General features: G+C 57.9%; 1 protein-coding gene across 6 annotated transcripts in view; it reads left to right on the top strand.

Moving 5' to 3' along the window:
• The window catches only part of SRL (sarcalumenin), a 38,389-nt gene that overhangs the window by 6,321 nt on the left and 7,703 nt on the right, over window positions 1-24,365 (top strand). For 2 of the 6 annotated variants that reach the window (XM_021086706.2, XM_021086705.2), the window contains exons 2-3: window positions 21,274-21,375; window positions 22,346-22,441. In XM_021086706.2, the coding sequence (XP_020942365.1) occupies window positions 21,339-21,375; window positions 22,346-22,441 (133 nt within the window). In that variant the 5' untranslated portion in view covers window positions 21,274-21,338. 6 annotated transcript variants of the gene reach the window in all.

Consider the following 24,365-nt stretch of genomic DNA (forward strand, 5'->3'; position numbering starts at 1 on the left):
GCACAGAGTCAAGGGCCCAGGCAGCCCTCTGCCCCGGGGACTCGTCATTTCCTGTTCTCCCTCTCAGAGAACCTCAGATCAACCTTTCTTGAGCTGCCCAGCTTCAGGTCGGGGGCTTGGGCCGCAGAATTTGTCCTTGCCTCTTAAAATGCCCCAGCTGGTACGTCAGCAGCTCACACCCCACATGGCTTGCAGCGGCCCCCTCTCCTGCCCGCCAGCTCTCCCCTAGCTGGTGTGGAGGGGAGGCTGCCTAGAGGCCTGATTCTGAAGACCGCAGGCCTGGCGGGTGGCTCCTACCTGGCACCATCCCAGGAGCCTGTCTTTCTTGGGATCATGTCACTGGGACCACAGGAAGGCACAGTCACCGTGGCTCTGTCCAGCTCCAAATTCTGGGACCCAGAAGGATTTCAGGTGTGACACTGGCCCAGCTGGGGCAGGCCATCCAGGTGCATTGCACGGGGGCTAAGTGATGGGACGAGGCTTTTCTCCTCCGAGCCTTGGGTGGACATTCCCCCCGGGGTCCTTGTCCCGCACAGCCTTGAGAGTGCTTGATCTCTAGTTCTCTGTCCTAAAGAGCACAGCATGAGTGCAGCCCTGCAGCCAGCCCTGGAAGGAGGAGGGCTCAACACAGAAACATGTGACGCGGCTGCCCCTGGGGAGCCCCCCGGGTCAGGAACCAGGGTGGACTCATGATTCTGGGCGACAGGTAGGATATGATCAGCCAGAGATATGAGGGCGCAAGGTGGATTCAGTCGCTGTGGGAGCTGGGGAGAGGAGGGCAGGGCCTGTTCACCACACAGCCTGGTCGCCATGAGGGGGGCAGGAAGGATGAGGCCTGGAGTTCCCGGCAAGGCTCACCCGTAACAAATCCGACCAGTATCCATGAGGACGTGGGTTCGATCTCTGGCCTCACTCAGTGGGGTAAGAATTGTTGTGAGCTGTGTTGTGGTCACAGACGTGGTTTGAATCTGGCATTGCTGTGGCCGTGGTGTAGGCTGGCCGCTGCAGCTCTCATTCAACCCTTAGCATGTGGCTTGGGTGCAGCCCTAAAACAGACTAAAATAAAATAAGAAAATGAGGCTGGAGTTCCCGTCATAGCTCAGTGGTTAACGAATCCGACTAGGAACCATGAGGTTGCAGGTTGCTCAGTGGGTTGAGGATCTGGCGTTGCTGTGAGCTGTGGTGTGGGTTGCAGACACGGCTCGGATTCCACGTTGCTGTGGTTCTGGCGTAGGCTGGCGGCTACAGCTCTGATTGGGCCCCTAGCCTGGGAATCTCCGTGTACTGCAGATGCGGCCATAGGAAAGACAAAAAGACAAAAAAAAAAAAAAAAAAAAAAAAATGAGGCTGATGTGGGTCCCTCTCTGAAAGGCCCAGCCCTCCAGCCCCGAGAGGCCAGGGTGTGCCCATTGGGAGATCTGGGCTGGCACGTGGTGCAGGCAGGACCGGGCTATGCCCCTGCCCCCAGGACCTGGCTTCTATTTGGGGAGATGACACACACTGAAAAAAAAAAATGTAACTAACACCCAGGGCAGCTCTGGTTGGCGTTCAGAGGAGGGCTGGAAGGTTGGTCTCATGGAGGGGCCAGGTTTCAGCTGCACTGGGAAGAAGGCGACGATCCCTGGACTGTCAGCTCCAAGAGGACAGGGCTGTGCGTTCATTTAATTTGCTCACTGCCCTGTCACCAGCACTCAGCCCAGCGCTGGGCTCTTCCAGGGATCTAATGATGTGCAACGAACGAGACGATGTGCGCGCGCATAGATGGATGAGCACCTGAAGGCGGTGATCAAGGCCAGGAGTGGGGAAGCTCGGAGCGTGGTGCTGGCAGGCACGGGATGAGACCGGCCCTGGCTAGAATGTGGGGCTCCCATTTGGGGGAGATGAGACCACCCTGACAGGTTGGAACCCACTGGGAAGGGCCTCAAATGCCCAGCCAGACGGCTCCCCTGGCTTCCCCATAGCCCTCCGCATACTCTAGCCTGCCCCACTGCCAGCCAGCCCCTCCCCTTCTCCTCCCTCTCAGATATTTTTGGATCCTTCTAGAGCAGGGACTGCATTCTGAGCTCCAACAGGTGCAGGCAAAGTGTGGCCTGGAGTTCTGGGCCCATAGGAAGTGGTTGCACTGGGAGCTCAGCCCAGAACCAGGCCAGGAGAGAGCCCTGAGCTTGGGAGCCCCCTCCCCCCACCCTCCCCCACCAGGTCACTGCCCACACTGCAGCCTCTGGTTTTTCTCCAAGCGGCCGTTCTCTTAGGAACTCGGCCAGCCCTGCTGCCTCCCATAGAATTTTCCCTAGATGGCAATAGGTAAGGACTGGACAAGCCGTTGCCTTGATCGCTAGGTTTCTGCTGGGCATCTGCTGCCTGCCCTGAATCCCTGCACTCACAGGAGGGGCTTCCAGTCACTGCTGGTTCCTTGGTTTCCCCAGAATTTCCTCCTTCCCTCTATTCCAAGGGCCAGGTCGTGGGAGGTCTAGTTCTCTAGCGAATCCCAGGAGGTGAAGACACCAGAAATGCTCCCTGGGACCTGGGAAGGAGGCTGGGAAAGTTGGAGAGTGGTCACAGCCCTCGCCATGGCCTGGGGGAGCCCATCCTGGCCTCAGGCTCCCAGCAGAAGGAGTCTGGGTCCCAGTCAGGACAGGAATAGCAGTCTGGTGGCAAATCCACCCCTTTCTCCTATCTTTTCCTGCCTCGGTTTCCTTCCCAAGTTGTCAGGCTGGCGGCCTCTCCACCCAGACCCCCCTGCCCTGAGGCTGCCCACATAGGGAGCCGAGCAGCCAGCCCGGGGCAGGGCGCAGCTCACAGTCCAGGACTCGAGGACAGAACAAGCCCTGGTGTTGTCACGATTCCCCACCAAGCCCCTTACCATCTCTGCACCTGTTTGCTCGCCCATAACACAGGATAATAATACTGGCCCTATTTACAGCCGGGGGTGGTTATGCAACTAAAATAAGAAAGCGGCTATCGGATGCTTAGAATGTTTTTCGATCTCAGATACTTTTTAAGGTTAGAAGGACCATGACATTGATCATAGGCTCTCGCTGCGGATAGCATTCCTGTAGCTTGACATCTGCCACCGGTTTCCTCAAATATCACAAAACTCGAACAACTCGGAATCCATCGACACATCTGCCCCTTCTCAGCACTGTTAATATCCTCGGATTTTCTGTCCTCAAAGAGCTTACAAGCCAGGAGGGGAGGCTGTCCCTGCTCCGCTCCCGATAGGAGTAGGGAGCCGTATAAGGCAGATGTAATCAGGGGCTAAAAATAAACAGCTAGAGCTTGCAGAGAAAGGGGAGCCGGACAGGGACGGCCTGGGTGAGTGAGCACGACTGGCTTAGCCTGAGAGGGGCCGGGAAGCTGTTGGAGGGCCTGGTTTAGGTGTTGTTTCCTGCATTTTCCCGGGGCTGCCATGACAAGTGACCACAGACGGGGTGCCATCAAGCGACAGAAATGCACTCTCTCCAAGTCTGGAGGCAGGATGTCCGAAATCAAGGTGCCAGCAGGGCTGTGCTCCCCTGGAGGCTCCAGGGGAGGGTCCTTCCTGCCTCTTCCAGCTTCTGGCGGGTCTGGGAGGTCTTGGCCTCCTTTGGTGGGTAGGCGCATCTCTCTAGTCCCTGCCTCTGGCCTCGCGTGGCCTGTCTCTGTGTCTCCTCATAAGGTCACCAGTCACTGGACCTGGGAATGGTCGTCCCCATCCAGTAGGCCCTCATCTTAACCCATTACCTCTGCACAGACCCTGTTTCCAAAGAATGTCACATCCTGAGGTTCTAGGTGGACGCTCTTAGCCCTGGACCCAGATTGCCGAGCAGCGCAGCTACTGACTCTGAACAGGTAGCTCTTATCTCTTTCCCAGGTGGTCATGCACCTGGTTCTCTGGTCCTCTCTTGGACCCTGCGGCCACTACTGTCCTAGCGGCTAACCCGGAGCTCTGCCAACACACCCAGGGCACATGCATGGAATGAATGGACGGACAGCTGGCCGGGGGCAGGGAGTTCCGGGAGCGGCACCTAGCCTAGGGGTGCTGGGGAGGATGGTTTTGAGAATTTTCCAGCTCCTGTTGGGTGTGTCCAGGTGCAGAGCCGGCTGGCCAGGTGACGGAGAGAGCAGTAGACTGAGAACCCGGAAGCTCAGGCGTCTGCTGGCCCAGCTCTCCCGCCTGAGCGCCCGCGCCTAGTTCCCTGCAGGCCCAGTGGGAGAGTGAGCAGGATGTCAGTAACTCTGCAGAAGCCACTTGGAGAAGGCACTTCTAGGTGACCCTCTGCCACCAGTGAGGGGTTGGCATCTCAGCCTCTGCCTTCCTGTGCTCCCCTCGCCAGCCAGAGCCCCAGCTGGAAGGTATCTGGGTGTCCTCATGGCGGACTAGGGGTCCCCCACCCAGAGGCTGGGGTGTCGGCCAGCTCTGGAAGTTGGTGGCTGTGGCTCTGTGGCGCTCTCTGTGGTTTGTCCTAGTTCTGGAGGAGAGCAGGGGTGGAGCATGTCTCCAGGGTCCCCCTTTTCCAGAAGGCTCACCAGGGAATCCAGTCTGTTCTCTGTATGGCTTGTCCCGCCCTCCTGACCGCGGCCTCTGTTCCCCACACACTTGGCTTGGCTCTTGCGGTCCGACCCCAGATGCCCTACTCCCCACTTCTAGGAGCTCCTTCAACAAGCCCCTGGGGTCCACATCCCTGCTTGGCACTGAGACTTTCTCCATGCCTGCCCGCCGCCCCCTCCACTTAGAAGCTGTGTCTTTACATTCAGAAATTGGATTGCGGTTGTCACAGCAACCTTCTGAGCTGGTAGGGCAGCTCTTTCTTTGACCACAAAATAATGACTTGGGCGGGTTAAGGGACTCTGCCCATGGTGCTTCTCTGGTTCTGAATCCTGCTCCTGAATCTCCTCTCTTCTGGAACTTTGAACTTTCTCCTACTAAGTTGAGGAAAGGAAGGCCTTTTGCTTGGCCACCACCTGCCCACTCCTTATCCATCCATCCGTCCACCCATCCATCCCTCATTCATCCATCCACCCATCCATCCTCATCCATCCATCCACTCATCTATCCATCTATCCCTCATCCATCCATCCACCCATCCATCCTCATCCATCCATCCATCCATCCATCCATCTATCTCTCATCCATCCATCCACCCACTCATCCTTCATCCATCCATCCATCCATCTATCCATCTATTCCTCATCCATCCATCCACCCATTCATCCCTCATCCATCTATCCACCCATCCATCCTCATCAATCCATCCCCTCAGCCGTCTATCCAGTGGCTGTTCTAGGGGCTGGGATATAAAATCTCTGATAGACAGGAGATCAGATAAGTCAGTCATCTAGTATATTAGACATTTATAGGTGCAATGGAGGAAAGAGATGAGGGTGGAAAGAGGGGAAGATGGGGTGGGGGACAGCCTCACCAGGGTGGCCAAGGAGGCATCACAGAGAAGGTGACAGGAGCCAAGACTCGGGAGGAAGGGAGAGAGTGTTCCCAGCAGAAAGCACATCAAGCTCGAGCACATCAAGGCCACGAGACTGGGGTGGGGGTGGGGGGCTTAAGGGGTGTGCGCAGGGGGTGGGGGTCAGGGAGGGGCTGTGCCACTGTCCGGTGAGAGATGACAGCGCCTGGGCCAGGGCTGGCAGGAGGGTAGAGATGGTTAGATCGAGGATAGATTTTGAAGGTGAACAACAGGTTCAGCTAAGGTTTTGGAGGAAGAAAAGAATTGAGACACTGTTTTTTTTCTTTCTCAGCCACGCCCACAGCTTATGGACGTTCTTGGGCCAGGGATGGAATCTGAGCCTTACCTTCAATGTACATTGCTTTAGCCCACTGCACCATGGTGGGAACTCCGAAGACACTTTAATTTTTAAAAAAGCTTTGCTGAGATATAATTCATAACCTGTACAATTTGCCAATTTAAAATGTACAATTCAGGCCTCCTGTTGTGGTGCAGCAGAAACAAACCCAACTAGTATCTGGGAGGATGCGGGTCTGATCCCTGGCCTCACTCGGTGGGTTAAGGATAGATCCCGCATTGCTGTGGCTGTGGTGTAGGCCAACAGCTATGGCTCTGATTCAACCCCTAGCCTGGGAACTTCCATATGCTGTGGGTGTGGCCCTAAAAAGCCAAAAATTAAAAAAAAAATTTAAATGTACAATTTAATCCTTTCCAGTCTACTAAAAAAACAAAAACAAAAAACAAAACAACAACCTACAAACATGCAGCCATGAGCATCGTCATTTTTAGAATATTTTCATCAACTCCAAGAGAAACCCCTTCCTCCCCCCCTCCCTCCCCCACCCCTCCTCCCGTCCCCTGGCCACCTCTGATCTTTCTGTCTCTGGGGATGTCCCTGCTCCAGACATGTCATAGAAATGGGCTCACGCGGTACGTCGTGTTTTGTGACTGGCTTCACTCCCTGAGCAGCGTGTCTCCAGCGCTATCCTCCTCGTAGCTGTGTCTGCCTCGTTTCTTTTTTTTTTTTTTTTTTTTTTTTGTCTTTTGTTGTTGTTGTTGCTATTTCTTGGGCCGCTCCCGCGGCATATGGAGGTTCCCAGGCCAGGGGTTGAATTGGAGCTGTAGCCACCGGCCTACACCAGAGCCACAGCAACTTGGGATCCGAGCCGCGTCTGCAACCTACACCACAGCTCACGGCAACGCCGGATCGTTAACCCACTGAGCAAGGGCAGGGATCGAACCCGCAACCTCATGGTTCCTAGTCGGATTCGTTAACCACTGCGCCACGACGGGAACTCCATTTTTTTTTTTTTTTTTTTTTTTTGTCTTTTGTTGTTGTTGTTGTTAAGTTTGCCTCGTTTCTTTTGACGGCTGGCAGGAGTCCACTGTGTGGAGGGACCTTGCTTTGTTTACATCCCCCCATGGATGGACGTTTGGGTTGCTTCCACCTTCGCATTGTCACCAACAGTGCTGCCGTGAGGGAGTTCCTGACTAGTATCCATGAGGTTGCAGATCGATCCCTGGCCTCACTTAGTGGGTTAAGGATCCGGCGTTGCCGTGAGCTGTGGTGTAGGTCACAGATGCGGCTTGGATCCTGGGATGCTGTGGCTGTGGTGTAGGCAGGCAGCTACAACTCCGATTCAAGCCCTAGCCTGGGAACTTCCATATGCTGCAGGTGTAGCCCTAAAACAACAACAACAACAACAAAAAAAAACCCAAAACAAACAAAAAAAACAGGGCTGCTGTGAGCATCAGTGTACAAATTCTTGTGTGGAGCTATGTTTGGGTGGATTTTATCCTAACGTTGGAAATGCCCTCTGCTTTTCTGGTGGTACTTGGCTTTCAGAATTACGTCAAGTCCTTGGAGACGCCCATCTGCTAGCTACATAGTAGGTTCTCTAGCAACAGGAGTGGAATGAAGCCTTAGTGATCCTGGAGGTGGGCGGGGTGCGTATTTTTCTTCTCTGTTTTACTGATGAAACAGGCATGGAAAAGTCAAAATACTTGCTCAAGTCCCCACTGCTGATGAAGGGAGCAAATTCAGGCCTTCGACTCTGAACTTCTTTCTTCCTTGTCCTTCCTGGAGTCACCGGGTGCCCAGGTCTGCTCCCCAGGCCAGGCAGCTCTGCCTGACCCCCAGGGTCCCTCCCAGGTGCACGTTCTGCCAGGGCCTCCCACCACCGGCTGCTCCTGCCCTTTTGTGCTCTCCTCTCGGGCGGGAATGTGGCCTGGCAGGGTGGCAGCGCCACTTAGACCCACAGTGTTCCTGGCGCTCACGGGCACCAGCCCTGCCCGCTACCTGTGGCCTCAGAGATGGGCAGTAGCCTGTGCTGGGGAGCCAGGGGCAGGCCTGGTACAGCTTCCTGCAGGCAGGTTCCGTCCTCTGCCACCAGTAGGTCCCTGGCAAGGTCGGCATAGGCTGACTCCCAAGGTCAAGACCTGAGGACAGTGGTTCTCAGGTTCTAGCAAGTGTGAGAGTGGCTTGGGTGCTCGTTGAAGGTAGAGTCCTGAGCACCCCGACCCTGAACAGGACACAAAGGGCTGAGGAAGGAAGGGGCCAGGAATGGAACCTTGAACCAAGCTCCTCCTGATTCTTTTGCAAATGACCTTGAGCCACCTTGGGAAGGGCTGACCTGGGGGAGGAGGCACCTTCCTGTTGGGTGCCCTCGGGCACCCAGCAGAGGCCACTGTGCAGTGTATCTGCCATGACCCTGTGTGCCTGCTGCACACTTGCCATCCCGAGGGGGACAAGCCACAGGCACTAACATCCGCAGGGACACAGGTTAATAAAAAGGCTGTCACGTAGGGTGGCAGGTGCTGTGGGAACACAGAGCAGAAGCACCCAGGATCCAGGGAGGCCTCCTGGGGGGGTTGGCCTCAAAGCCGAGATCAGAAGTGGGAGCTGGAATTAGCCAGGTCTGGGGGTGGTGGGGGGTTGGCACTCAGGGAGGCTGATGGGAATTTCATGACTGGGCTGGGTTTCTTAAAGCGCTCAGCAGGTGTCTCTTGTCAGGATGCTCAGCACTTTCCCAGGCCCCTCGGGGCGTAAAGAGGTAATGGGCCTACTTCTCACCCCGGAAAAGATGCCAACCTAGAAGGAAAGGTGGGACCCAACACACACAGGTCACAGCCACACGGGGCGGGGACTCTGTCGCTTGGCTCTGTGTGGACAGCCATGGACACTGAGCCAGCTGAGGTCAGGTGGGTGAGTGGGGACCCAGGTGGCCTGGGGAAGTGGGAGAGAGCTGGGGAGAGGGACAGGGTGTGGCCGGATCTGCGGTGCTGTGGCCCTTGGCAGACCCTTCACAGGCGGGATTGTCTCCCCAAAACGTGCTGACGTCCCAACCTCGGCATCTCAGAAGGTGACCTTTTTTGGAAATAGGGTGGTTGCAGAGGAGGTTAGTCTGACGGGTGTCCTCAGAGGGAAAGGAGAACAGACCCCGGGAGGAGGCCACGCAGGACAGAGGCAAAGCCTGGGGACAAGCCGAGGGTTGCCAGGAGCGCAGAGCTGGCGGAGACAGGGGGACACGTGCCCTGGAGGGGCCTTCAGGCAAACACCTTGTGCGACCCCTCGATGTTGGACTTCTGGCCCCAGAACCGTGAGAAAAAACGTCTTTATTGCTCTAAGCTGGGGGGTTGTGGTGCTTTGTTGCAGCAGGTTCGGGGAACAATCGCAGGGCCCGGCTCTAGCTTGGGTGCAGGGATTTGGGGCCCTCGTCTGGTGGGGGCGGGGGGCCCTTTGCGCAGGTGGCCTGCTGGAGCCTCTGGTGCAGCCTGGTGGGGGCTGTGTGGGGTCACCCTGGGGACAGTGTGTGCGGCATGTACGCTCTCTCGTGCCCCGCCCTCCGTCCTGCCCTTGGCTGTAACCTTCCTCTCCCCTGGGCAGCCCCATGAGGACAGAGGAGGAGACGGCCGCCCCGGCCTTCCGCACGGCCACCGGGCTGCCTAAGGAAGAGGAGGCTCCTGCGGGGCCAGAGCCTCATCTGGTTTCAGTATTCGAAGAGGCAGGAGAGAGGACTCAGGCCCCCGGTGACCCCGCGTCCCTGGGGAAGGGAGCTGCTCTCGGGCTTCGGTGCCGTAGTGATTGCTCCCTGGGCGTGGGGCTGTTCCAAGAGAGGCCTGGCCTGCAGGGGGGACAGACGGAGCCCCGGCTCCCCAGGGAGGTGTGGCCCACGTGGCTGGGTTCAGAGGTCTAGGCCGCTCGCTGCTCCAAACTGGAAACGAGTCAGCTTCCAGAGGCGGTAGAAGATTCTTAGAACATCCCACCAGAGAGCAATCGGCGTGTTTTAGAGTCTTCGTCCAAATCACACCTGAAGGTTCCAGATGGTGTTGCTCCGGGCTTTGGGAGTTTGTCCTGTTCAGGTGCGCGGTGGTCTTCTGCCCTTTCTCTGTGCCCCAGACGCTGGAAGGCTCTTCTGGCCCAGTCCTGTGGCCTCTGCCATCCTGAGCTCAGCGCTCAGAGCAGAACCAGTGGTCCTTTTTCTCCTGGGGATGAGGATGGCGAGCCCCAGGCTGCATGCCTCTCCTGATGACGCAGTGATGGAGGGAGATCCGCAGACTAATGGCGAATGCAGGGCTGGGCCAGGTGCGGGTGACCTCTGACCCCGGAAGCTTAAGCCTCCCCCTAGTCCTTCCCCAAATCTCCGTGCAGAGCTGTGCTCAGGGACCCAGCTTGACGTCAGAGCCCTCCGTGGCCCTCAAGGGCGGCTACACTTTATAGGAACAAGTAGGGAAACGGATGGGAGGTTCCAGAAGTGCCGGGTCCCTGGGATGGGGAGAGACATGGGTGTAAAGTGTTGGAAATAGCAGGGTGCGAAGGAAGCTTGGGCAGTTGGGAACCCGTGTGGAAGGCCAGGGCCAGGAGTCTGGGGCCTTTGTGTTTACGTCTGGCTTTGCCCCAGTGGGATGGGCCACTTCCGGCAGGGTCTTTTCCATGTCTGGGTCTCAGTCTCCTCCTCCATGAAATGAAAGAGCTTGGCTAGTGAATTTCTCAGTTTCCTTCCAGTTGTCCAAAAATCACCCGAGGGCTGAACAGCAAGACAAGGTTGGGGGCCATGAACCTAAGAACCATCGGCCTTGGATTTGGGGGAAGCCCTTTGGGAGTGAGGCCTTCGGAAAGGTCTGGCATCTTGGTGTCTGGGTGGTAGTTTTTCTGGAAGGGCCCATGAGCTGGGCACACAGGGTAGAATATTCCTGTTATTGTGCCCCAGCCTCTCCCCTTGGCTTGACCTTCCTCAGTCACCTCCTCTGAGCTGACCTGGGAATGGGGGCTCTGGGGGCTGAGATCTGCTAAGGATGAGGCCTCACCACTGAATAGGCATGGGGGTGGTGTTGCTGTTGAATGGGCAGGGCTGCAGGTGATGCCAAGGCCAAGGGGCTGCCTGGTCGGGGTATAGGCTGGTGGGCAAGGCCCTTCAGAGGCATGGAAACATCAGCTCTGATTTCAGGACAAGCAAAGCCACTGTCCCTCACCTCTGGTGCAGCCAAAGCTGCATTCGCGAGGCCTGTGTTGTTCTTGAAGGGCTTGTCCCTTTGCTCACTGGTCATAAGGACGGTGGCAAGGCCTCATGGGCACTGCAAATGGCCTGTCTCCTATTGTGCTGCCATTTCTGAGAGCCAGGAAGGGCCCTCACCTGTTCTCATGCAGACATGGCCCCATGAGTGTGTTTAGACGACCCCCTGATGTGGCTCTGTACTGGGGTGAAGTGTGGGGTCACCTCCCTTCCACGTGGATGGGCAGGGCTGGGGAGGTAGCTGGGAAAGCTTCTCCAGGAGTCAGGGCTGCCTGGAAGTGGGAGTTGGTGACTGCGGGAGTGACCTGGGGCTCAGCAGGATGAGATCTGGGCCCAGGAGAGCTGGCAGCTCAGGTCTCAGGCCTGTTCCTGTCCCAGGCCAGCAGGACCATGGAGAGCATGGCCCCCCCGCCCCCAGCACCCACAGCTCCTGGTCTGAGCGGCTTCTGGCTGGAGGAAGGGGAGAGGGCCCTGGGGCAGAAAGACTGCTGCTGGCCCACTGACTGGCCCCCAGGCCTGGTGAGCCACATGGCTCGTCTGAAGCTGGTTCTGTTTTGGTCCAGTCAGTGAACGTGGGCTTTGCTGGTGTCTTCGCTCTTCTGGGAAATTATTGCTCTACCTGATATTCGTGGACGGCTTTCAGACATCACCAGTTGAAGATATACTGAGGGGGTGTATCAGAGCAGGTGTCTTTCTCTGCGTTTTATGGGTGAATGGGGCTGGGTGCAGGTGGTGAGGAGTGGCCCAAACAGGAACCTGCGTGGCTGGTGAGGAAGGCGTCAAGGAGCAGAGCCCAGCTCTCCTGATGTCAGTGGCCTCCAGGGAGGCCGGTCTGGCTCCAGCCTGGCCCAAGGAGGTGTTAGATCCGGTTTTGAGCTTGAGAATCAGGCTGACTTCCTCCCACTGCCCTAGCTTGGGGCGGGGGTGGGTCTGTGTCTTTGCTCTGAGCACCCGCCAAGCCTGTGACGGCTCTGAGCTGAACCCAAGGCGGCCTTCCAACCGGGACCTCAAGGACGCTCCTTTGGCCCCCCGGGGGTCGATCCCTGCCTGCTGCCCCAGAGTCAGCCCTCCTCTCAGCTCCCTGGGAGGCTGTTCTTTGGGGGTGGAGGTGGGGGAAGCCAGCCACCTGCTTCAGCCTGTCTCAGAACCCAGCCTGCCTCTCTCCCTCCTAACGTTCCGCTCCTGCCCTGCTCAGCCCCTCCGAATGGAGGAAGTATTGCCAGTAGTCCCGCCAGAATCTGTGCTCACTTCAGGCAGGGCTGATCTCCGGGAAAGCCAGGGGCTTAGGGCTTGAGGTTTTGCCGTGCAGAGTTGCGGGGGGTGGGAAGGGGGTTAAAAATAGTTGTCTTGAAGTCTCTAGAGGAAGAAGAGGGTGGGCTGAGAATTCTCCATCTGTCTGAGGCCAACTCACCCCCTCTCATTTCAAGGGCAGGGCGTTCAGGTTTGGAACAGCTTGTAAGACTTGCAATTCGCTCCAGAACCAGCCGGCTGCTAAGTAGCCTCACTAGCCCTGTGGTCTTGGGGTGATCACTTACCAGATTTTTAGGCTCCTGATCAGTGAAATCAAACCAGTGGGCCTGTAAGGAGGTCCCTTTGATGCTCAATCCCATGGCTCCCACCCACTGCTGCCCTTGTCATCCCGTCCTAGCCCTTGGGTGGATCATTTTGGGACAGCCAGGGACAAAGCTGTCTTCTTGGGATTAGCCTTGACTTTAAGAGTTTGGCCAGGAGGCCAAAGAACCTTCTAAGAAGGGCTGCCTCGTTCGTGTCACCTGGACCCCTTGTGTGGTGGGGGGGAGAGGGAGGGGCCCACAGACGGCGAGGGAGAGGGTCTCAGGATTCTGGGGGGAGGTGGGCACTTCCCTCCTAAGTTCCTTTTCAGCGTCAGCCTCTGCAAAGCTGTATGGAGGCTCATCCAAGAAGCGAAGGAACGAGGGGCCCTGAGCTGTGAACTTTGACTCTGTAATAAGATCAAGAAAAACATGTGACCCAGGAAGGGGCCCCGGCCCCTGGCCCAGCCCAGGAGCATTTGGAGGCAGGATCTAGAACACGGAGGGCTCCTTCTGCCACCACGGCCGCGGGAACTCGGACTCGGACCTGCTCTCCGCTGCCCTTGAGGCACTGCCCACGAAATGCCCAAGCGTCTGGGCAGAGGACAGCCTGGTGAAAGACGGGGGACTCCCTGGATGCCCAGAGCGGAAAGCCGTCGTGCCCCAGGGACTTTTTTGGCTGGTGACTCATCCGTGTAAGTGTGCACGCGTCATGGTGTGCTCTGCCTGTGTGTGACTCCGGACGCCGCGGGTGCCGTTCAAATGGAGGGGGCGCCGTGTGGGAGAATCACTGGGGCAGGTGTTTAGCCACCCGCGCTAAGGAGACTTGGACGGTTGGACCCAAGTTGACAGTCCGTGAAGAGGTCGGCCACAGCAGGCGACAGACAAAAGATCGTGGATATGACCTGTCTTCTTTTGAGCTCCCGAGTCCAACCTAGGACACCCTCCCCCTGACACGGGTCCTGAGGGTGGCTCAGAGCAGTGGTTCTCAGATCCTTGTGTTCATTACAAGCCCCTTGTGAAACACCTGCATTCACACTGACCCAGCCCTGGAGATGGGGCGTCTGTGCCAGGAAAGCCCTACCAGGCTCGGAGTCTCCCCCCCGCCCCGCCCCCCCGCCAAGGTGGGCCAGGAGCTCTGCTTTGCTGCTCGGCCTGAGTGCCTGTCCATCCCTGGATGGCAAGCAGCGACACTCGACTTTGCCGAGGCTGCGTCCTCATTTCAAGAGAAGGTAACAATCCTTGCTTTCCGGCCTGCCTGCCGCAGGGCCGGGGCAGGACACGGGGCTGCTTTGGGCAGCGTGAAGGGTCGGACTCCCTCTCGCTCTGTGCCGGGCACACTGTGATCAGCAACGAGCAAAGATGCTGTGAGGGGCTCCTTGGGCTGCTGGAGAAAATGATCAAGAGGAGGAATGGTTAGGGAAAAGGCAGGGGAGACAGGAAAGTGGTTGTCAACCCCCCTGCCCCTGCCCTTAGGCGGTAGGACAGACAGACCCAAGGGGCAGGAAGTACCAAGAGGGGTGCTGAACCCCAGCTCCTTCATTTCCCCCATTCCCAGGCTCTGTGCCTCATGGGATACGGTTTGCCAACTACCTGGGAGCAGAAAGAACTGTAGACTGAGGGCCGTGAACTTGGGCTCTGTCCCAAGCCTACCCCTGACCTTGGGCAAGTCTCCAAAGCTCCCAGGCCAGAGCCTCCTCCTCTGCAGTTGGAATCACACACACCCCCTCGCCCCCTGCAACTCCACATTTTCTGAGTCTGTTGGAGAAAGTGCTTGGGAGAGTTAAGCTCTGGGATAAGAATCCAGGGCTCGGGGATGGAGAGCTGAGAGAGGAGGTGAGCCTGCAGCTCCCGCTGAGGCTGAGGGTGGGGGCAGCAGCTGAAAGGCTGACCCCCAGGGAGAGCCTGATGGCAGGGGGTGTCAGGAGAGAAAGCAGAGCCGCCTCTGCCGTGCTCTGTCTGGCTCAGGGGCCTTCTCGTGATCTTGGGGCTGAGCCGGGGGCTTGCTATTCGTGTACCCTGATGTAAGCACCCTGGCCTGTCCAGGGCCGGTGGCTGCCTTGGCAGCAGCACATACAGTGTGGTACTATGTGTCCTGTGATAGACCAAGGCTTGTCTCAGCAGGCTCCCTACCTGTCCAGGTGTCCTGGGTCCTCTGCGCAGCCCCCGCCACCCAGGGCTGCTAGGTGGCTTTAGCAAGATGCTAGGAAGAATGACACTGGGTTTGATTTCACAGAATTGAACTGCGTTTAGCTGGAGGCTCTTGAAGCCTCTGCCTGCCGCCCGGAGCAGAGGTCAGGCTCGATGGCACAGCTGCTTCCTGGGGATTGAGCTCTGGGGATCCACGGCTTGTTTCATTGAGAGACCTTCTGTCAAAGAAGTTATTTTTAGCCTGGGAAGGAAGGTCACAGGGCATGAAGTCATCACCCTCGGTCTTTTTCACGCCACACCGCTCAGCTGAAGGGCAGGGGCAGCTTGGCGCTCAGTCACGGGGAGCAGGGCAGAGTGGGTGTAAGCGTGGATGCAGGCGTGGAAATGCCCAGCACCGTGACGACCACGGCACACCCCGAAGTCTGGCGCTGGTCTCCCTCAGCGAGGTGCAGCCCTCTCACCCTCCTCAGGACAGGGCGTTTTTTGAGAATGTCAGAAATGCTGCAGGCAGTCAGACCCGGAGTCTCTTCAGCCAGGTATCGTCCCCATCATCCCATTCCCCCCATCATCCCCCCACCATCCCCCCCACATCATCCCCATCACACCATTCCCCCACATCATCCCCATCCCCACCGTCCCCCCCACACCATCCCCCCACATCAGCCCCCCACACCATCACTCCCCACCCCCACACCATCCCCCCACGTCATCACCATCGTATCATCACCACCTCCACCACCACCATTACCGTCCCCGCCGGTCACCACCATCCCCACCACCATCTTCAACAATAATATTAAGAGTGGAGGGTGACAGGGGTCTGCAGGGAAGGGCTGAATTCCCCAGAGAAGCCTTGACCATTGCCATTCCAAGGTCAAATGCCACGCCCTGGTGACCCATCCAATTTGGGAGCTCCACTGGGCACACAAGTGGGGAGGGGCCAGGAACAAAAGCCTTGGGGTCAGGATTATTTTGCTGAGCAGAGGTTTGCAGCTTTGCTTGCATATTAGAATCTCTGGAGATTTTGTTTGTTTAAGTCCTAATGCTGGGGCTACGCCCTGGACCAATTCAGTCAGAACCTCTGCAGAGGGGAGAGGAGTTGGATCAGGAACCAGGGGCTTCCAATATACAGACAGTGTTGAGACTGCCAGTTTAGAGGCAGTCTTTTTTTTTTTTAGGGCCACACCAGCAGCATATGGAGGTTCCTAGGGGCCGGATCAGAGCTGTAGCTGCTGGACAGTACCACAGCCACAGCAACACCAGGTCCAAGCCGCATCTTCGGCCTACACCACAGCTCACAGCAAAGCCGTCTTAACCCACTGAGCGAGTCCAGGATCGAACCTGCAACCTCATGGTTCCTAGTCAGATTCATTTCCGCTGCGCCATGATGGGAACTCCTTTTTTTTTTTTTTTTTTTTAAATGGAGGTTCCTAGGCCAGGGATTGAACCCTTGCCTCTGCAGCAACCAAGCCGCTGCAGTTGGTTTTTTTTTTTTTTTTTTTTTTGTCTTTTTGCTATTTCTTGGGCTGCTCCCACGGCATATGGAAGTTCCCAGGCTAGGGGTCAAATCGGAGCTGTAGCCACTGGCCTACGCCAGAGCCACAGCAACGCGGGATCCGACCCGCGTCTGCAACCTACACCGCAGCTCACGGCAACACCGGATCCTTAACCCACTGAGCAAAGGCAGGGACCGAACCCGAAACCTCATGGTTCCTAGTCGGATTCGTTAACCACTGCGCCACGACAGGAACTCCTGCAGTTGGGTTCTTAACCCACTGCACCACGGCAGGAACTCCTAGAGGTGGTTTTATGACTTCCTGTAGACTAGTGCTTCTCAAACTGCAACGTGCAGCAAATGAACGGTTCAAGTGCAGATTCGAACTCAGTGGTCCTGCACTGGGGTCTGAGAGCCTGCACCTCTGCCAGGCTCCCATGTGATGCCGACCTGCAGGTGCCTGGGCACACGCTCCTTTGTAGCTCTGGACTTAAATGGGCTCAGCCAGTCGCCAGCTGTGTGATGCTGGGCAGGGCATTCATGCCTCTGCTTCCAGTTCTCTCATCTGTAAAATGGGGATGAGTAAGACTTGTTTTACAGAAGCAAGTGATTTGAGTAGGGTCAAGTGAGTTTATGTTTTATATGCAAAGCACTCAAGCATTGCCTGGCACACTGAATAACTGTGCAAGTGTATCTTACATAAGATTTAGCTATACATGTAGCTTGCTGCTCAGAGGCTTGTCAGTCTCTCTGGGTTGAATTAAGCTTCTGCCACTGAGTTTTCTCCAGAGGTTGTGGGGGCAGAGAGAGATGCAGGCAGAGGCATCAGGACTTATAGGTATTCAGGTGGTAATGAAAGAAAATTTTGCTGTCACCTCCATCTTCCCCACTAAGGGACCAGGAATTCCTCTTGTGCCCTAATCCCCCCCCCCTGGACTTCTTCATAGCACTTTTTGGGGGTCAGGCAGGGCCCCAGCCCTGGGAACACGGGGAGGATCAAGCCTTGGTTCCTGCAATCCCGGAGCCAGAGGAGGTACATGCAGGGAGGGGTGACGTACCAGAGGGCAGGGGTTCCCCTGTGCTCCCTCAACACAGGGTGGCCAGGAAGGCCTGGACATGGAGCGCATGCTTCTGGGTCCACTCACGGCCCCTGATGTCTTGGGCAAATGAGAGACTCTCTCTAGACCTTCAGCCCTGAAGTCTGGCTGATGGTCACAAGGGCGGTGAATGCAGCCCCAAGTGTGAAGGTTGTTGGAGGAGGTGTTTTATCAACACATGGGCTCCTTTATAATAAAAGGCACCCGGACTGCCCATCCTTCTGAGTTCAATAGCAGGTTGCCTCTGTGGCCAATAATGAGCCAAGATTTGTTCCTGGCCCCGTGGCTTCTCCAGCTTTCAGGGAACAAGGGAGTGGGCATCCCAAGAAGTGGCTTTTCTTTATGGGAGGCAGAGCTGGGCCTGAGAGGGGGGCATCTTACCCAGCAGGGAGGTGACATGCTGTGTCCTCAGAAGGAGTGCTGTGAGTCCAGGGAGATCCTGGGATGTCTCAGCTGTCCCAAGGCAGGGCACCCATGGTCCCCTCACCCCCTTACCCCCTCACCCCCTGCAATGTCCCCTCTGCCGTCTCTTCCTTAAACGGATCCCAGCCTGGGTGGGAGGGGTAGGCGGGTTAGGCCCAACCTGCTTTTCTGACCCCACTGTCCAAGTAAATCACACTTGTCCCTTGACAGAGGTGTCTGACACAGACTGGCCACATGCCTGCCCTCCACTTGGCTCTCCCAGTGCCCTTGGCTCTCCTGCTAAAGCTACTGGCCTTCGGAAGGGGATCCCCTCGGAAGTGGTTGGCTACGACCACAAGGAAACTCAGGCCTGCCTGTCTGGGGCATCTCTTTCTCCTCGGGCCACATCCCGTCTTATCTAAGATAGAGAGGCCAGCAAATGCCTACCCTTAAGAGAACAGAGTTGGATGTGTGACTTCACAAGGTTGAGAGCCACAAGTAATCCTCTAAGTGCTTTGCCCCGTAACCTAAGAGGATCCGGCCCCCACACACCTGTTTTCACTCCTTTGCTGATAGCAACATAAAAAGCATGCTGGTTAATGACTCGAGGACTGACGAGGGGTGGTGTGGACACGCATCTGGCCTATCTTGGAAAGATCTCCTGGCAAGCCAGGCTGCACGTGCCTGCGGGCAAGGCTGAGGAAGGGCTGCAAGGGCTGGTCCAACATCCACCCCTACGGGGAGCCTGGAGAGGCAGGGGCAGGGCTCTGGGTGGGTCCGATGCTGGCTCCCAGCCCCCCGGCCATCGGGAGGGAGGGAGGATATTACGCCCGCTGCGCTGCCGATCAGGGCTGTGAAGACCAGGGAGGGAGGTGCCCCACTGCAGGCAGGTCCACTCGGGCCCTTCCAGAGACAGGTGATAGGCTGAGTTAGTCTTTTGAGAAGCAAAGCCAGTGCGAGCCCGTTGACACTGACCAATCGTGTTCTAATCATCTAGAACTGCAAGTTTCCGCTTCGGGTGGCACAGAAGATGTTGGCAATTTGTTGGAGAATCATTTCTCTGCTGGAGACGCAAGTATAGAGGAGAAGGAAAGGGCGCTTCAGGCAGAGGCGGCCCCGCGAGAGACGAACCAGCTCCTTCACCCCCCAGATGGCGGGGAGGCTGGGAGTTCGGAGAAGACGGCCCCTGGGGGTCCCGCCGCCCACGGCCTGGGCTCCGATCCCGAAGCCGGCCTCTCCAATGCCTCAGCCTCGGAGCCCGCGCCCCCAGGGGAACCTGCGGGGCCTGGGGAGGAAGATGCTGGCCCGCCAGGAGCAGGCGCCCTCCCTCCAGGAGGGGAGGAGGAGCCGGGGGAGGAAGGAAGGCCGGAGCTCAGCTCCGGAGAGGGCTCAGGACAGGAGGCAGAAAAACAGGCTGGGAGCGGCGAGGTCCCCGAGGACGCCCTAGAGGACCGCCCCGCAGAGGGGGCAGCAGCAGGGACCCCAGAGCCTGAAGACGCAGGGGCATCTCCCAGCACGGAGATGGAGAGCGGAGGGGAGGGCAGCCCAGGGCCGGATCAGGAGCCAGAAGTGCCAGATGGACCCGCGGACGCGGACGCAGAAGCTGGGGACCGGGGGAAGGACCCAGGGGAGCCCAGCCCCAGCCCGGCCTCAGACGTGGGCGCGGATGTGGGGGGCGCCCAGGAGGACGGCGCCCCTGAGGGGCCGCCGGAGGAGCAACCCGACGCCGCCTCCTCTGAAGAAGAGGGGGGCGAAGACCGCAGCGGCGAGGAGGAAGGAGGAGTTCCATCCCAAGAAGAATCCGAAGAGGACAGCGGCGACGGGGCTAGTTCGGAAGAAGCGGACAGCGCCTCGGAAGAGGAGGAGGAGGAGGAGGCGGCGGCGGCGGAGGAAGCCCAGGGAGCAGCGGGAAGCGCGAGCGGCGAGGAGGAAGGGGCCCCGCCGAGCCCCGAAGAGCCGCACGCGGGCCCCGAGGGGGAGGGGACTCAGGGTAGGGGACCCTGGGCGCCCGCGGGCACTTCTGCGGCTGCAGTCTTCCCGGGAGTCTTGCGTGTAGGGGGACAGGCAGGGACCCGCAGGGCGGGGGGAGCCCCAGCCACCCCGGGCTGCTTATGAGCCACTTACACCAGTTTGGAGGGACCCCCCCGAGAGGCCGTGCCCTGGAGGGGGGCTTCTGAGGGCGCCAGAAACCTATCCATTAGGGTCCCTTAATGCATGTTCGCAGGGACCAGTGCCTTAACCCAAAGGACGAGGGACATAGCGGCAGGATTTGAGGCCCAAGGCAGCTTGAAGGGTGGGTAGTCTGGTGCGGACTGGGGGAACCACGTTGGTGGGCTAGCACTTGGGGTCTCCTCTAGAAGACTAGGCCAGGTCAGGAAGGATGAACTGGGACCAGGGTCAGGATTGCAATAAGAAACCTCAGGCTGGCTGGACACTAATGTCCCTCAAATGTCCATCTGGAGCTGCCCGGCTCTCAGGGCTGGGGGACAGGGAGGGAGAGGAGGCAGGCCAGAGGTACTGGGTGGCATTGGAGGTATGTGGCACCCTTGGGATGGTCAGCGCCTGCCGTGACCTCATCCACCCAATCCGCTGGCCTGGACCAAGAGCTGGCTTGTAGGATGAAGGCTCTGGGGTCAGTGTTCACTTTCCAGCAGGTTTCCTTGCAGAACATAATGTCCCCGCTAAGTACCCGCTTGTCCCCTCCGGAGGGGAGGGGCTTCAGGCAGCAAGCCCTGCCCCTTTTCTTGTCCTTTTGGGTCTGATCTCACAAAGACTCACCCCCAAGGTGCCACCCACTCAAGCCCACCGATTTTCTCTGCTTCCCACCCCTGGTAGAACAGATCTCCCAAGTCCATGCCCCCCCATCACCCGAAATCCTTTGTGCAATCAGCCCAGGTAGAAACGGCTCAGATATTAGAGGCTCGAGAATGTGAGCAACCCTCCCTGGGAGCCTCAGGTGGTCACGGGCATCTCCTGCTGAGTCAGAAGCAGCAGTGCCCCCCCCCCACCGCACCCCCAGAATCTCAATAGCAGCTCTTCCTGATAAAACGCTCCCTTGACTGGGCCAGAGATTTCTTAGAACCCGAAATGCAGATTCCTATAAACCGTTCCTGTCTCCTGTCCTGGACCGCAGCTCAGGGTGGCCCCTGGGAAGTTTTCTGACTCCCCTGCTGAGACTTTCTCCTGCCAAGACCTCGTAGGCACACTTCTCAGGCCCTTCAAGCTTCTGAAATCTTTCCTTCCGAGGCCAACCGCTGTTGTAATTACATGACTTTTTAGGTTCTTGCTCCCCCTCTCTCCACCCAACTAGAAAACTCCCAGGGCCGCACTGGGCTGGTTTGGGGCACCGTGGTACTCCGCGCAAGGTTCTCTGCTTGGCGTGTATAGTAGGTGCTCAGTCCACATGTGTTCAATACCTAAAATGGGTCGTGGAGCCTAACAGAAGTAGAGCTTGGATTTGCAAAGTCCCTCCTAGAGACAGAGCTCCGGGCAGTTGGGCCCGGCAAGCCTTCATTCATTCATTCAGCATTTGCTCGCCCCCCCCCCCACCCCGCGCCCCACTGGAGGGAGCCTGGAGCTGGCTCCTAGCTCTGCGCTAACCCTGCTCTCCGCTTCTCTTCTCAGAAGAGGCGGAGGATGTGAGTGAGGAAGCTCCGCTGCGGGACCGCTCCCACATCGAGAAAACGCTGATGCTGAATGAGGACAAGCCATCCGATGATTTCTCTGGTAATCGGAGGCAGGAGCCGGGCAGGCGGGGCAGGATGGGTTGGGGAGAGCCCCTGGCCAGCGGCCACGCCGAGCCTGGGGCGGGGGCGCTGCAGCCCTGGAGGAGAGCCCTGGACCTGGGGGGCTTCCTGGAGGAGGCTCCATGAGCAGCGTCCGGGGGAGGGCGGAGGCTCTGGGTTGGTGGGGAGGAAGAGAGGCCGACCGAGCAGAGGGGCCAGCGAAAGGGTGGAGGGGAGCTCGCTGAGCTGCCACCTAGGGATGGGGTCTGCCTCCAGGTCAGGGCCGGAGGGCTGTTCATCACACTGGGGTTGATTTTTCATGTCTGGTATTTCATTTCCTCCTAAAATAGCCCGAAGTTTTCAGCAGGGCTTATCGTCGCCTCTTCATGCAGGAGCTAGTAAAAGCTCAGGGCAGGGCAGGGATTTGCTCCGGCACACAGGCGGACTCTCTGCAGCCCCATTTTCCTCCCTCCTTGTGCCTCACCCCACAAGCCCCTTCTTGCTGGAACCATGCTCTTCCCGAGAAGACACTTGGGGTGTCTGAATCCTCCCAGGGTGCTGGGGATGCCGTGATGGGCGGGAGGCTGGGGCGGCCACGCCTCCTTGCCCTCTGAACCTAAGGCAGGTAGAGGCAGAGGGAAAGAGTTGGGGTTCCCATCTGCCCTAGGAGGGGCCTTCAGTTAGGGGCAGGCCGGGGCAGTGCCCCCCTCCCCAGCACTGAGGGGAAGGGGGAGAGGGGTAGGTTCCCGGAAAGCTCTGGGAATGCCTTCAGGTTTAAAGATTTCTGCCTGCTGGGATGGGCACCAGCTCCCGCCAGGAACGCGATGTACAGCGCCGCCTGGGCTGCAGCCGGCACCTGCCTCGGATCGGGGGGCGGGCAGAGCTGCCTGGGGTCGGAGATGGGTCCCCAGCGGGGCAGCCGCCCTGAACACCCCTCCTGATGTGGTGCCTTCACCCTTTTCTGCCCCCAGTGGTGCTGCAGCGGCTTCGGAAGATCTACCACTCGTCCATCAAGCCCCTGGAGCAGTCCTACAAATACAACGAGCTTCGGCAGCACGAGATCACAGGTACGCTTGTGTCCGGAGGTCATCCTGTACCTCTGACTCCTCCCCGGAGCCCAGGAGGGGACAGGGCGGAGACCTCATAGTGAGAACTGAACTTTCCCTGCAGATGTGCCCCTTCATTTGCTCGCAGGGTGAGGTGGGGGTGGGATTCCATCCCTGCTGTGCTCAGGAGCCCCCAGGGCGATTCCAGCTGGTGCCTTCCATCCCTGAAGGGCTTGGAGTCCTTCACTCCTCCCCACCCTGCGGCACCCGGAGTTAGTTTCCAGGCCAGAGATCGGATCCCCGCTGAGCCACAGTTTTGACCCAAACTGCGGCTGGATACTTAACTCATTGTGCGGGGGGATCGATCCTGCGTCCCAGCGCGCCCAAGATGCCGATCCCATTGTGCCACAGTGGGAACTCTGGGTCTGCATTCTTTGAAAACTTGATTTTCAAAGTCATAAAAAAAAAGATATACTTGTCCCCACCCCAATTCTGTGCAAAATAGTATAAATTGAAAAGTAAAATCCCCTTTCTTGATTTCCAGCCTCTCTAACTCCCTTCCCAGTGACATGCACCGCTGAGGTTTCTCAGAAGACTCCCCGACGTTCCTGTGCATGCATGAGATGCACAAGGGTGTCTCTCTCTTTGTTTTACGAAGATGGGACCACACCCCACAACTGCTCTTTCTGGTCCTTGTGAACCCACCACCCTAGATAACACACCTGCTCATGGACCACAGGGTGTTTGCCATGTTCTGTTGTAAAAAGTCTGACAAACCCTCCCGTAATTGTTAGGTATTTCACGCCAGTGTGTTTGCAGGATAGTTTTTTTCAAGGAATGCTGGAATTCAACATTTTGCTGCTTGTTGCCCTCTTGCTTTAGGTCTTGAGCCCACAACAACAGGATAGAGTTCTTGTTGCCCCACAGCCAGGCTATTTTAGTGTCCCTTGTCTTGGAAACCTGTCGACAGTGGCGTTGCAGTTTGCACGCAGAGTGGCAGTGGTGGCAGTGCACGTCTCTTGCTGGGTCAGTCGCCATTGCTGTGTCCTGGGCCGCTCTCCACGGCTGTGCAGAGGATAGGGGTGCTGTAGGGCGGATGTCGTTCCTGCTTGCCAGGAGGGAACCCCGGGCAACCCTGGAATTAGGAGCCCCAGTGCCCTCCTCTTTCTCCTTCTCCTCACAATACCCCCGCAGCTTCTTCGCCTTCTCGGAATGTGCAGGCCCAGGAGGCGGCAGGCCCCGGGGACTGCGCTCTACAGGGAGGCATCCCGGGTCCTGATTCACTTTCCAGGGGAATCAAGTGCCTCCCCCTCCTCTCTCGCGTGCACCAAGGCTCCTCTGTGCCCCTTGGCAGCCTCCTGCGGTGACCTTCCTCCTCCGTGCCGCCCCTACAGCCTCCTGCATATGCCAGCGACGCCCCCTGCTGTAGGGAGCAGGAACAGCAGCTGGGAAAGTCTGCTGGGGTGGTCTCGAGGGAGAGCTGCAGATCTGCTTCTCTTGCTGTGACCTGAGCCAGGGTAAAAGAGACTTCTTGTAGGATCCCTGTGGCCATAACTGGGGACTCCTGCCCCCCCCCCCCCCGCCTGCCTGTCCCTCCCTGTCTTGAGCCAGGGATGACGCCCAGCCATGCAAAGGACTCATAGGTCTTCACAGGCAGGGAGGAAGGGGCAGGCCTGGTCCCAGTTTCAGGTGATATAGTCGTGCCCTCCCCTCACGAGACAACATCTTGGCCGTCCAGGACTTGGTTCCCCCTTAGAGAAAGAAAGCCAGCTCATGGAGAAGCTAGAAACTATGTCAGACAAAGAGGAAGCTGTACTCCTCTGGCTAAAAGAGACGGAGAATGTGGTGTCTCTGACTTTGCTTATCTGCGCATTAAAATATCTGAAAGGACATGCAGGGGGTGTTATGGCCTAAGCATGCTGGGGACAGGAAAGGGAGATTTTTG

Source organism: Sus scrofa, chromosome 3 (assembly GCF_054392235.1).
Source record: "Sus scrofa isolate SSC_HxYL_T2T_F1_AM1 chromosome 3, Sscrofa_HxYL_maternal_Yorkshire_Landrace_v2.0, whole genome shotgun sequence".
NCBI lineage: Eukaryota > Metazoa > Chordata > Mammalia > Artiodactyla > Suidae > Sus > Sus scrofa.